This window comes from Oryctolagus cuniculus, chromosome 5 (assembly GCF_051225735.1).
Source record: "Oryctolagus cuniculus isolate XC-2025 breed Fujian yellow rabbit chromosome 5, ASM5122573v1, whole genome shotgun sequence".
Classification (NCBI taxonomy): domain Eukaryota; kingdom Metazoa; phylum Chordata; class Mammalia; order Lagomorpha; family Leporidae; genus Oryctolagus; species Oryctolagus cuniculus.
Genome location: NC_142871.1, coordinates 43,283,908 through 43,296,440, shown reverse-complemented (window position 1 = coordinate 43,296,440; position 12,533 = coordinate 43,283,908). Strand labels below are relative to the sequence as shown.

The following is a 12,533-nucleotide window of genomic DNA, read 5'->3' as shown; positions in this document are numbered from 1 at the left end:
TAAGATTTCTCTTTCAGTAATTGGCAGGATGAAAGTGCCATCACCGTAACACCAACAAGGTTGGGGGTAGACCCAGAGCTAGTTTTAGACATGTTACACTTAATATGATTAGAATTCTCTTCCCATGGAGAATTGGCATGTCTAGAATATAGGGGCCAAATCAGCTGGAGATGGAAATTTGGCATGTAAAACCATAATATTGAATGAGATCCCATGGAAAATAGATGTAGATAGAGAAGAAATATTGATACTGATTCATGGAGTATTCCATGATTTAGAGATCAAAGTGACAAAGAGAAACTATAAGCAGAAATTAAGGGACAATCAGATTGGAAGAAAACAAAAGGGAATCATATGCAGTGAAAGAAAATGTTTTCTTGGATCAAAACATCATAAAACCCAGCAGATAATCCAGTTGCTCAAATAAGATGAAGTTTGAGAATTGAACACTGGATTTAAAAGTGTTATTTGTCATGTTTACCAAATCAATTTCGATGGAGAGATAGGTACAAAATTCCAATTGCACTAGCTTTGAGACAGAATGAGTGAAAATTCATTACAGAAATAGAATTCAGCTATTTCTAGCTTTTCTGTAAAAGGCCAACAGCTGCAGGTAGATCAAGTGAGTTTTCAGAAGTTTGGATATATTAAAGCATGTGTTTGTTGGTGAATAAAAGGAAAATTCATGAAGCAGAAGAGAGGAGGGAATTTCTAGAGAACTGTCCTTAATAAAGGGATCAGTGATAGTGGAGTGGCTGGCATCTCATCAATGGAGTAACTGGAGATTGGTGGGTAGATGTAGTAATGAGGACATGCACAAAATCTGTGGGTTGCTTCAATTTTGTTAGTGAAGCAATGTCATCAGTTGAGAGTAAAGGTGTGATAAGATGTGTGGGGAGGTTTGAGGATGAAAGAAAAGGTATGACCGTTATTTAAGAGACTAAATGAATGAATAGCCTTAGGAAGTGTTAAAGGCTTGCAGCTGTGCTTAGAACTTATTTCTGTGATTTCTGTGTATTAACCTTGGGACCAGACACAGATTTGTATGTGTGATTTTCTTTGCTAATATTAATGCACACACAGATGAAAACATATAGGGGTTGAGATTTTAGCTAAAGCACGATGTGAATTTTGTCAAATAAGCATGAAGTAAAAGGAATGGCTAGATGGTTGAGGAGAAATCAGAGGGAACATTATAATGATGTCCATTGGACTACATATGCAAAGATAGGGCATAGAGTGCTATGGCGGGTAGAAGGGACTATGAGAGGACAGTGATCCCAGTTGCATCTAGGAATTATTGAAGTTGGGATACTGGAGGGAGTTCAAAAGGTAGGCGATGGTGTTGAAGAGACAATTGTGTTGGGATATGAAGAGTAACATACTGGACAAGCACAAGGCCTAGTGCATAACAACAGGCATGCGTGGCTCATGGGGTATAAAACAAGAGCATTGTCAAAGAGGTCTTGGAAAAGGGAGGCCAAGTAGTGAATCTTTTATGTGGCTACAGAGATGCCATAATTACAAAGCGATGCATTAGAGATGATTGTGATTAAAATAAAGGGTGATCCTCAGACCAGCAATATCAGCATAAACCAAGTATTTGTTGAAAACTGCAAAATTATTGAGTCCCACTCATGTGTGGTGAGTCAGAAGCTCTTGGGTGGACTCCGTTAGTGTTTCAGTTCCCAACCTCCACTCCATGATTCATATGAGTAGTTAAGTTTGAGAACTACTTTATGGTAGCACAAAAGCAGGAAAAGTAAACTGCTTTACCTTGGAAAGGCTAAAATTAGTTAGCATTAGCATTTTAATTACACTTTAACGTTACTACATGGGTAAGTTGAAAAGGACCAGCATTTGTGAGAAGATGCAGCCATGAGAAGACTAAGGTTAGGACAAATGAAATTATGTGATGAAAGCGTGAATTGTTAGCTATTAACATCAGAAAATCATGCCTTGCTTGGAAGGAACTCATTCTTAAAGAATCCTGGGAAAACATCACAAACTTTTTTATATTCACCTACTTTTTAGTTCACTGGTCTTAAGCTCAATATTGAGCGAGATCCTGGCGAGCAATAGCCGTTGCCTCAGCACACAACCTAGAGCACCGCCTTTCTAATAGCGCCCAGGTTAAAGGAAGCCTCAGCCTTTATTATGACGTCACGGAGCGCCAGAGCCCGCCCTCCGTGGGGACTTTCCACTCAGACGTCCGGCGCTTCTGGGGGCGGGGCTTGCGTAGGGTTACGTCACTACCGAGCGCCCAGCGCGCTCCGTTGGCGGCGTATTCAAACGTTTGGACCTGGATCTTGGGACCGGAAGAACCTTGGGCGGGGCGAGGTTGTTTTTCTTAGCCTCGACGCCGTTCGGTGCGTGGAGGCCCTGGAAGCCCAAGGCTGCAGGTCCCTGAAGGAGAGCATGGCACTCTCGAACAGAGTCTCCCAGAAGACGAAAGTAAAGCGGAAGGCTCCCCGCGGCTTTCTGAAGCGCCTTTTCAAGCGGCAGAAGCCACACCTGCGACTGGAGGCGCGTGGCGATTTGCTGGTGAGGTTCCACCGTTCTTGGGGTGGGCGTGCTCGGGATGTGCGTGTGTGTCGCGTGGGGTGGGGTGGGTGGGGGTGTGAGACACAGGGAGTGACCCCCAGCCTTAGTCTCTCTGCTCCCAGCTCCCACCTTTCGCGGACCCACGTTCTATAAATGACCAGAAAGCTTTGTCCCACCCTGGCGTGTCGTTCTTATTCCTCACGCATAGTTGTACCAGGGTACCGGTACCCCGAATTATAGATATCTGGACCTTTGTAATGGGAGGCTGTTAGCCACCTCAGCTTAAGAAGAAAATTTAACTCTTCAGTTCCCGTTTATAGCTTTTAAATATCGCTGTGAGATACACTGGCACTATGATTAATGTCTTGCGGAGGGCTTGAAAGATATTGTCTATTAAAACTAGCTTTAACTGTTGTAAAGGCATTGGCCATTTGCCTTTTAAGCGCGTCCCTCCCTTTCTCCTTTTTTATGTAATTAACCAAGCATTTTGCCCTGTTTCCTTTTAATTAGGCCACTTAGTAAAGAATCTTGATTCAAAGATTTCTTTCTTTTAAGATTTTTCTTTTAAACAAATGTATTTGTAAGCAGAGTTACAGAGAAGAGCAGAGCGAGAGAGAGAGAGAGAGAGAGAAAGAAAAGAAAGAGAAAGAGAAAGAGAGAGAAAGGAAAAGAGAGAAAGAGAGAGGAAGAGAGAGAAAGAAAGAAAGATCTCCCATCCACTGGTTCACTCCATAAGTGGCTGCAACCTCAGGGGCAGGCCAAGCCAGGTGCCTGGAACTTCTTGGGTCTGCCACCTGGGTGCAGGCGCCAAGGCATTTGGGACATCTGCTGCTTTTCCAGGTGCTTTAGTAGGGAGCTGGATCGGAAGTGGAGTCTCAAACTGGTGCCCATATGGGATGCTGACATCTCACGCGGAGACTTAACTTGGTTTGCCACCACATTGTTATCCTCCCAGAGATTTCTAAGTAGCGTGCCCTCGACTGTGACTTAATTTTCCTAGACACATAATAGAGCATAGAGCATATGTTTAGTTCAATTTTAAGCCAGACCACTAAAGCCTATTTATCAGGCTCAATATCCAAAGCATGAAGCTCTCGTAATAAATAGCCAAACAAACACTATAATAATAATGTTTCTGTCTTGAAATAAATCCATTTTGTGTGTTGACTATCTGAAGCACATGTTTCTCTTGCAGAAATAACATCATTTCCCTAGGCTTAAACAATAGGAAGCACTACTTGTGGCTTGTCACAAGAACTTTTTTAGTAAAGCAGCCATTGTAAGTGGGCACTTACTTTTCCATGATATCAAGGAAAGGAATCGTGGCTGTTAAGGGCATCCGCCATAGATATAATGCATCATTCCAGCTGTTCTTAAGCCACCTTGGTTTCTTTACCAACTATTTTCTCTATAGCTTCTCACAGATCTCTGCTGCTTTCCCGTTTGTTGCCTCCTTGCAAGATTTCTCTTTTTACTAGATAAGTATATAACTGTCTCTCCTTTTCTCTAATTCAATCTAAGAAGCCAAAACCCAACATCCACTCCCTCCCGTAGAAGGGGACTACTGATATCGCCTGCCTGCCTTTTTGATCCTTTCTTCTATAAGAAAAGGTAATACATGCTGTCTTGTACCACATGCTGACAGTGATAGAGGTAGTACAGATTAGCTGGATTAAAGTAAAATTCATTTGCAAAACATTTTTGGTTAGTTTACTCTGGAGTTGTCACTGGAGTTTGTAAATAAAGAAAAAGGAAATCTACTTGATCAAGGATGGCCACAAGACTGCCAGTATGTACAAATGGTTGGGTAGGACTTTCCCAAGTAGTTAACTTGTCCCATATCCACCCATTTCTGCCCCTAAGGTGACCTGTGGACAGGTGAACTCCATAATGGAGTGATACCCAGGTATGGCAAAGAAAGGAGTTGAAATTCCAGGCGGTTGGGTCTATGGGTTGGGGGAAAGGAAGTTCTTTTGGCCACCAGCTGTTCTCAGGTGGTATGTTTGTTTTTGACTTTCGTAAAACAGTGCTTCTTTACTGTCTTGAATATGCCATGCATCACTTTATTTTCTATGCTTATGATTTTCTACTTGCTTTCATAATCTTGCTTTGCAGGTGCCCCACACCATTCACAATGTTTTTTATGGTTAAAACAGCCTACTTTGATTTCTTCTCCTTTCTGAACTTGACCAACAATAAGTACGTACATCCTGGGCCCATGTGATGAAGCTGGTTAAGCTGCCACCTATGATGCTGGCATCCCATAGGGGTGTAAGTTTGAGTCCCAGCTGCTCCACTTCCAATCCAGCTACCTGCTAATGCACTGGAAAAAGCAGCAGATGTCCTTGGCTCATGTGCTTGGGCCCTGTCACTCATGTGGGAGACCTGGATGGTGTTCCCGTCTTCCCTGGCTTCAGCTTGGCCATTATGGTCATTTGAGGAGTGAATCAGTGGATGGAATAGCTCTCTTTCTGTGTCTCTCTCTCCTCTATAACTCTGCCTTTCGAATAAATAATTAAATCTTCAAAAAAAAAAAAAAATAGAATATATACCATACTATTTAGCTGTTCTTATACTGTTCTTTGCAAGTCTTGTTTTGATGTCTCCCAGTGTAGTATGCAGCTTCTTAGCTTCTTGAGGGGAAGGAACCATATCTATTTTTTTTTTTTTGGATCCTATTATTTTTAGCTGTTTTTTGTACAAGGCATTTCCTCTGCCTGTCATTACTCTGCTCCACTTGACAAACTCCAATTCTTTCTAAATCAAACTCAGAAGCTGTATCTTCAGTGAAGCCTTCCTTCATCTGCTTAGAAAGGTTAAGTCTTTCTCTCTGTCATTGTGGTCATGCATTTGTCTTTACTTTCTTTATGGATTTCATTCCTCCATTGGTCTGCAAACTTGAATTGGGATTGAGTGTAATATCTTGAACATTCAGTAGTTGTTATGCATGATAACCATATGTGGATTAATAATATTTCTAGTTCCTTATTCATATTTTCTTGGTTTTATAGTTCTGTACTGGCTTTTTGTTAATTTTGTTTTATAGCTATTTCATTGTACATGGTCACTTCAAAAAATATATGGAAATGGGATTAAAATGTAAGTTCATTTTGCCACAAAAAATTTGAAATGAAATGGATGCATATGAGGGGATCTTCAAAATTAAGGAAAAATACATATTATAAAGAAAAAACTATGGGTTTCAAACTTTTTGATAAAAAATTTTATTTTCATTTTATTTGAAAGGGAAAGAGACAGAGACAGAGATCTTCCAACTGCTGGTTTACTCCCCAGGTACCTGCAGCAACCAGGTTGGGCCAGACCAAAGCCAGGAGCTAGGAACTCAATCCAAGTCTTCCATGTGGGTGGCAGGAACCTAAGTACTTGAACCATTATAGTGGGCTCCTAGGGTATACCTTAAGAAGAACCTAGAATTAAAAACTGGGCCAGGAATTGAACCCCAGCACTCTGATTGGGATGTGGACATTTCATCAATGTCTTGACCCCTGTGCCAAATGCATGCTCTTTAAATTTTTTTTGCATTGTTATCTTAATTCCATTTTTCAACAGACTTTTTGAAGTACTATTTATATATCTCCAGGGCCAATAGTGGAGAAAGATTTAACATTTATTAAGCTTAAGTAAATTGTTCAGTTTTCTTGTGTCTCACAGTTAGCTTTTGGATTTATCACAGAGCATTTTTTTTTTTTTGGCAAATACCTAGTTGCTTATGTTTTATGTAAAATTTGGAAGTGCTGTGCCAAAGGGAGGTCAGATTGGCCCAGTCTTTTGTTTAACTGAGACTGTGAAGTAGCTATTTCTTTGTAAATTATCTTTGGATTTGCCCTTCCTGTAGACTGATTTTTTTAAGTAAATTCTTGATGGAACAGCTTACTTGTTTCAAGTTTGAATGCCTAGTTAAAGGCTTGAAACTAGTTTTTTTTTTCTGACCATTTTAATTTAAGCCTCAGAGCATTTGAGTGACATCACTTAAATGTTTTATATCATAGGTATAGGTCACTTAAAACAATTACTGTTACATTTAAAAATACTAATTTGCCTCAGTATCCCTGGCTCATACCCATGTAGAAGAAGAGGAAAGGACAGTCCATGTAGGTTTGCAGCATGAATGAAGTCTTTAGACAGTGTGGGTTACTAGGATTGACTTAACAAATTTTTTTTATCATTATATGGGGAGATATGGAAGAGTCTTTTGTTCTTTAATAATTATTGGCTACCTATGTGTGTAAAAGGGTGTGAAACTGTTGAAAAGGATATATAGAGTTCTTGTCCTGAGAGTATGTTAAGTGAGAAATCAACATATGATGTGATAGGAAGTTTAGGGTGCTATTATGTATAACCTTACATCCTGGGGAAGCTGTAGGTGTTTCAGGGAACTCTACAAATCAGTAGGATGCCTAGGGGTAAAGTTGCATTTGAATTCTTAAAGAACTTCAGAAGACTGAGGTATAGAACCAGAAGCTTAGAAAGATTAAGAGGTGCAATAGGAAAGGCCTAGTCAGTTGAGGTTTAATGTTACTGAATTTGGAATGATTCATTATAGCATCTGGAAGCTATTTTTTAAAGACTGATAAAATTATGCCATATTAAGGAATTTTGGCTGTACCAGTTTACATTCCCACCAACAGTGGATTAGGGTTCCTTCCTCCCCCACATCCTCACCAGTGTTGTTTGTTGATTTCTGTATGAGAGCCATTCTAACTGGGGTGAGGTGAGCATCATTTTTTTTTTTTAAGGTTTATTTATTTATTTCAAAGGTAGAGTTACAGAGAGGCAGAGAAAGAGAGAGAGAGCAAGTGGTCTTCCATCCGCTGGTTCACTCTCCAGATGGCCACAAAGGCCGGAGCTGCACCGATCCAAAGCCAAGAGCCAGGAGCAAGGAGCTCTGGGTCTCCCATGTGGGTGCAGGGGCCCAAGGACCAGGGCCAACTTCTGCTTTCCCAGGCCAAAGCAGAGAGCTGGATCAGAAGGGGAGCAGCCAGGACTTGAACCGGCACCCATATGCTGGCACTGCAGGTGGAAACTTTACCAGCTATGCCACAGCGCTGGCCCCCTTGATGTGGTTTTGATTTTTATTTCCCTGATGGCTAGTGATGCTTGTAATTTTTTCAAGTGTCTGTTGGCCATCTGAATTTGAACAGGATTGAAATCCTAGAAATCAGTCCATACCTTTAAAGGCAATTGCCTTTTGATAAGGAGACCAAGATGCACCATGCAGAAAGCAACCACTCAAGCATAAACCCGCTGCTTCTGAATGCAAGAAACTGGAATTGGGGGCGCTGGGACTCAAACACAGGTTCTCTATGAGTATGGGATATAGGCATGTAAACTGCTGGGCCAAATACCTACTCCTATTTTGTATTTTTATCTTGAAATAAAAATTCTCAAGCACGTACAGAAGTTGTGGAGTTCACATGTATCCTTTACCCAACTCTCCACAATGCTAATAACATCTTACTTAAAAACTACTACTCTTTGTAGGCTTAAAAAGGATTAAAAATATATATGATTATTTTATGATTTTTCATGACAAGTAACTTGACCTTTGTACATATGCTTTTCAATTCAGTAAATTTAAAAAATTGTAATTGATGTTTTTGAATACTTTAAACTAGTGGTTAAAAAATCTTAGTCTTGGGCCTGCGCTGTGGCTCACTTGGTTAATCCTCTGCCTGTGGCACCAGCATCCCATATGGCGCCAGGTTCTAGTCCCAGTTGCTCCTCTTCCAGTCCAGCTCCCTGCTGTGGCCCGGGAAGGCAGTGGTGGATGGCCCAAGTGCTTGGGCCCCTGTACCTGCATGGGAGACCAGGAGGAAGCACTTGGCTCCTGGCTTCGGATTGGTGCAGCGCGCTGGCCGTAGCAGCCATTTGGGGGGTGAACCAACAGAAGGAAGATTTTTCTCTCTGCCTGTCTCTCTCTCACTGTCTAATTCTGCCTGTCAAAAAAAAAAAAAAAAAAAAAACTTAGTCTTAGGATAAGAGTGTAAAATATAGTTATTGATGTGTTTTGATTTAAAATTTAAATTATAAATTTAAATATTTGACATTAAAATCAGTATCACTGGTTACTTAATAGAGTCCTAGTGTTACTCTCTATGATCTTTGGTCTGTTTTACATAGCCGTATTTTATGTATTGCAGTGACTCATTCTCTGTGAAATCTAAGATTGGCATATATTAAACTGAATCCTATGTAACTTTAAATAGAAAAGTTGCAGAGGCTGGCATAGTGGGATAAAAGTGCTGCGTGTGACACTGGCATCCTATATGGGTGCCAGTTTATGTCCCAGCTGCTCCACTTCCAATCCAGCTCCCTGCTAATGGCCTGGGAAAAGCAGCAGAAGATGGCACTAGTGTTTGAGCCCCTGCCATGCACATGGGAGACCTGGATGAAACTCCTGGCTTTAGCCTGGCCCAGTGCTGGCTTTTTGTGGCCACCTGGGCAGTGTACCAGTGAATGGACAGTCTCTCTGTCTTTGCCTTTCTCTCTCTGTAACTGACTTTCAAAATAAATAAAAAATGTCTTTAAAAAATAGAAAATTTATAATAAATTTTTGGATCTTTAGTTTTTAAAAGGCATCATTTCAAAGCATCAGTGTTTGAGTTTAAAAATCCATTCTGATTTTTTTCTTTTAAAGGTTCATCTGAACTGTTTACTGTTTGTTCATCGGTTAGCAGAAGAGTCCAGGACAAATGCTTGTGAGAATAAGTGTGGAGTCATTAACAAGGATCATGTACTGGCTGCTGCAAAGGTAAAATATGAATTTCTTTTCTTGATCAAGAATTAACTTCAAAAACAACCACCTAATTCATCACTTCTGCCTGATTTGTATAGTTTAATCAGCTTTGTTGATAGGAATGGGCTTTTCAGGACAATGGATTTTAATTATGGAGTTAATTTTTTTTTTTACCCTAAGTGCATGTACTGGATTTCTAATGGTGAGATTAATGGCCACTTCCATATAATCATTTAGGGAAGAAAATGCAGATTTGACTACTAATCTGTAGGCTGAGATGGTTTATCACTTTAAATTTTGTCAAAACTTCTTGATCATTTATAATTATTCTAATTACCTAGTTACTTAATTTTCTCACTCTGAGATTTGAGTGACATAAATGAAATCTCATATAAACAGAGAAGATTGCATTTATTGGGATTTCTGTTTATTGTGAGAATATAATGCTTAGGGGAGAGTTTTCCAAGTATGTGCCTGAGCACGTTATTTTCAAAAGATGTAGTAGATATCTTACTTCAACAGCTTTTGTGTGCACATAGGTGTAGATAAATAACATACGATATCTCCTGATTAGTCACACTGTTACTGTTTATATGTAGAACTTATTTGTGTAAAAAAAAAAAATGCAAGAAACTGGCCATTACAGTTGACAGGGGAATAATGGGGTAGACTTATTTTTGACAGTCTGTCTCTTTGTAGACTTTCTTGTCTTGAGATTTTTTTGGTTTGGAATAATTATAGACCCATAAGAGTGCAAAAAATAATTGAGTTCTCGTGTACCTTTTATCTGCTTTCTCACGATGCTACCATATTATGTAACTAGAATTATGTAAAGTTATAAAAGGTTATAAGAAACTCTGTTTAACTTAGAATTTTGTAAATTTTTTGGAAACATAGTCAGCATTTTGCAACTCAGTTGAGTAGATAATAACTTTCTTTTGCAGTACCCATATTAACATCTTGTATAACTGAGAAATATTGGCCTAGATTATAGACCCGTTTGATGGCTTCTGTGGAAGCCTCAAATATGCATGTTCTGGCATTCCTTCAGGGACTTTAACTTCTCTTGTGCTGCAGAACATTGCATCAAGTTTCTGGACAAGTAAATTCAAAATAAATATTGCTCTGTAGATAATGCATGGATTAAGAGTGTGAAGAGTGTATGTCATTGTTTTAAACTTAGGGTTTGTGTTTTTTTCTTGTTAATAAACCAAAGGTTGTATTTACCTAAAATAAATTCATCAAAAAATGTTGGAGATATTCTGGCCTTTTGTTCTTAGCCTTCTTATAACTGAACATCTCCTTTTTTCCATATTTCTGCCACAGGCTGTATATTTTGAAAATTGTCTGCTTAACAAAGCTGTATAAGATAAGCAATGTTGGTCTATAATTGATAAAATTCCAGCCCAATGCAAGAGTTTTAGAATTATAGTGGATTTGTATGAAATGCCTGATTTATAATAGCTTTTTGAGCCTTAGAATACTCATCTCTTGGTAAATTGTCTAAAAACCCCTCAGGTTTGAAATGAGTGATCTGGATTCTTTTTGGTTTACAATTAAAAGAAGTTAATATCTGGAGATGACAATAAACCAGGTTTTGAGAATTTTAGGCATGCTTCACATTCATTGAGAGAAACAGAAATCTAAGACCATTTATAAGGCAGATTCCTTAAAGAGCCTCTAAATTGGGTTTTATAATTTTAGAGTCTTGTATACTATGCACATAGGACTACCTAACTTTTCATTGAGGAATTATGTTTTATTTTGCATAGGTATATTATTAATCCTCATTTTTTCCCCCCTCACAGGTTATTCTAAAGAAGAGCAGAGGTTAGAAGTCAAAGAACACGTTCTTGAAATACCATGTATTATTTTAGGTAGTAATAGGTCATAAGAGCACTTTTATGGAACAGTTCATAATGTGGATTATTAAAATACTGGATAGTACAGAGATTCATGTATATATTCTTTTGTTGTCATTGAGTGTGTGAAATAAACATATAGAACTTGTTTTATTTTCAGCATTATGTTTTATTCATTTTAAGTGGCTTCTAGTTCATTTTATTGCTGTTTTATTGCTATTGCAAATGTTTTATTTACCTAAAATAAAATTTTAGTGTAAAGCAGCTTGGAGAGATTTACTTCTTAGAATTAAGTTTATATGTATTTGGATTCAACCATAATTATGGAATTAATTTACTCTTTAAAGAAAGACAAAAATGCAGTTAAATGTAGGTACAATTTAAATACTGATTTCAACTTTTTAATGTGGAGCAACTGAGTCTATTTTTGTTTCATACGAATGATAATGGCATAATTTTCATGAACATTGGCCGAGTTTTTCAAAATGTGTCCTGATAGATATTATGGAGCAAAGTGGCTTATTCTTTTTCAGGTTATGTGACGTTAGTAGATGTTTTCTTCTCAAAGAACGATTTAAAAGTATGTTGCATATTATCCAGTAGTTTATTATTTTTAGTTTTGAAATAATTGTAGATTGCCATATGGATTTACAAAGACAGTATAGAGAGGTGCTATATACCAGTCTCTCCCAATGGTTACATCTTGCAAAATTAAAATACAGTACCAAACTCAGGAATTTGACATAGATGTAGTATGTTTGTACTTATACATTTTATCATATGTATAGATTCAAGTGACCACTATTGCAGTCAATATATATAACTGTTTTATTACCATAGAGCTCTCCCTCTTGCTGTCCTTTTTATAGTTATACCTCACCCATCATTTTGCTCACTCTAGTCACAATCACTAACTGTTCTCCATCTCTAGTTTTGTCATATTAATGAAATTATATAAGAAATGATTTAGAGAGTGCCTCTTTTGCTCAACATAATGTTGACTTGTTCAAATTGTTTCATATATCAATAGCTTGTTATTTTTTGATAACAAACATTTCATAGTATGTATTTAGCATGGTTTGTATAATCACTCACTTATTGAGAGACGTTTTGATTATTTCCAGTTTTGAGCTCTTATAAATAAAATAATTATGAACAGTTTATACAGGTTTTTATATACATTTAAGTTTTCATTTCTCTGGCATAAGTGCCTGGGTGTTTGATTGCTGAGTCAAGTGGTAAGTGATAATTTAAAAAAAAAGACAGCGAACAGCTAGGGCCGGTGCTTTAGTGCAGGTCGTCAAGTTGCCACTTGCAATGTGGGCATCCCATATTAGAGCACTGGTTTGAATGATGGCTACTCCACTTCT

General features: G+C 38.3%; 1 protein-coding gene across 2 annotated transcripts; it reads left to right on the top strand.

The window, feature by feature from the left end:
* The first annotated feature begins 2,161 nt into the window (after positions 1–2,161).
* CENPW (centromere protein W) lies at positions 2,162–11,427 on the top strand. 2 transcript variants are annotated; one of them, XM_002714804.6, is made up of 3 exons: positions 2,183–2,544; positions 9,203–9,316; positions 11,110–11,427. In XM_002714804.6, the coding sequence occupies exons 1-3, from the start codon at positions 2,419–2,421 to the stop codon at positions 11,134–11,136; spliced, it is 267 nt and encodes an 88-aa protein (XP_002714850.1). In that variant the 5' UTR covers positions 2,183–2,418; the 3' UTR covers positions 11,137–11,427. The 2 variants fall into 2 exon arrangements, with proteins under 2 accessions (XP_051710320.1, XP_002714850.1); XM_051854360.3 differs by lacking the exon at positions 11,110–11,427 and having other exon boundaries at positions 2,162–2,544; positions 9,243–9,320.
* The last annotated feature ends 1,106 nt before the right edge of the window (positions 11,428–12,533 follow it).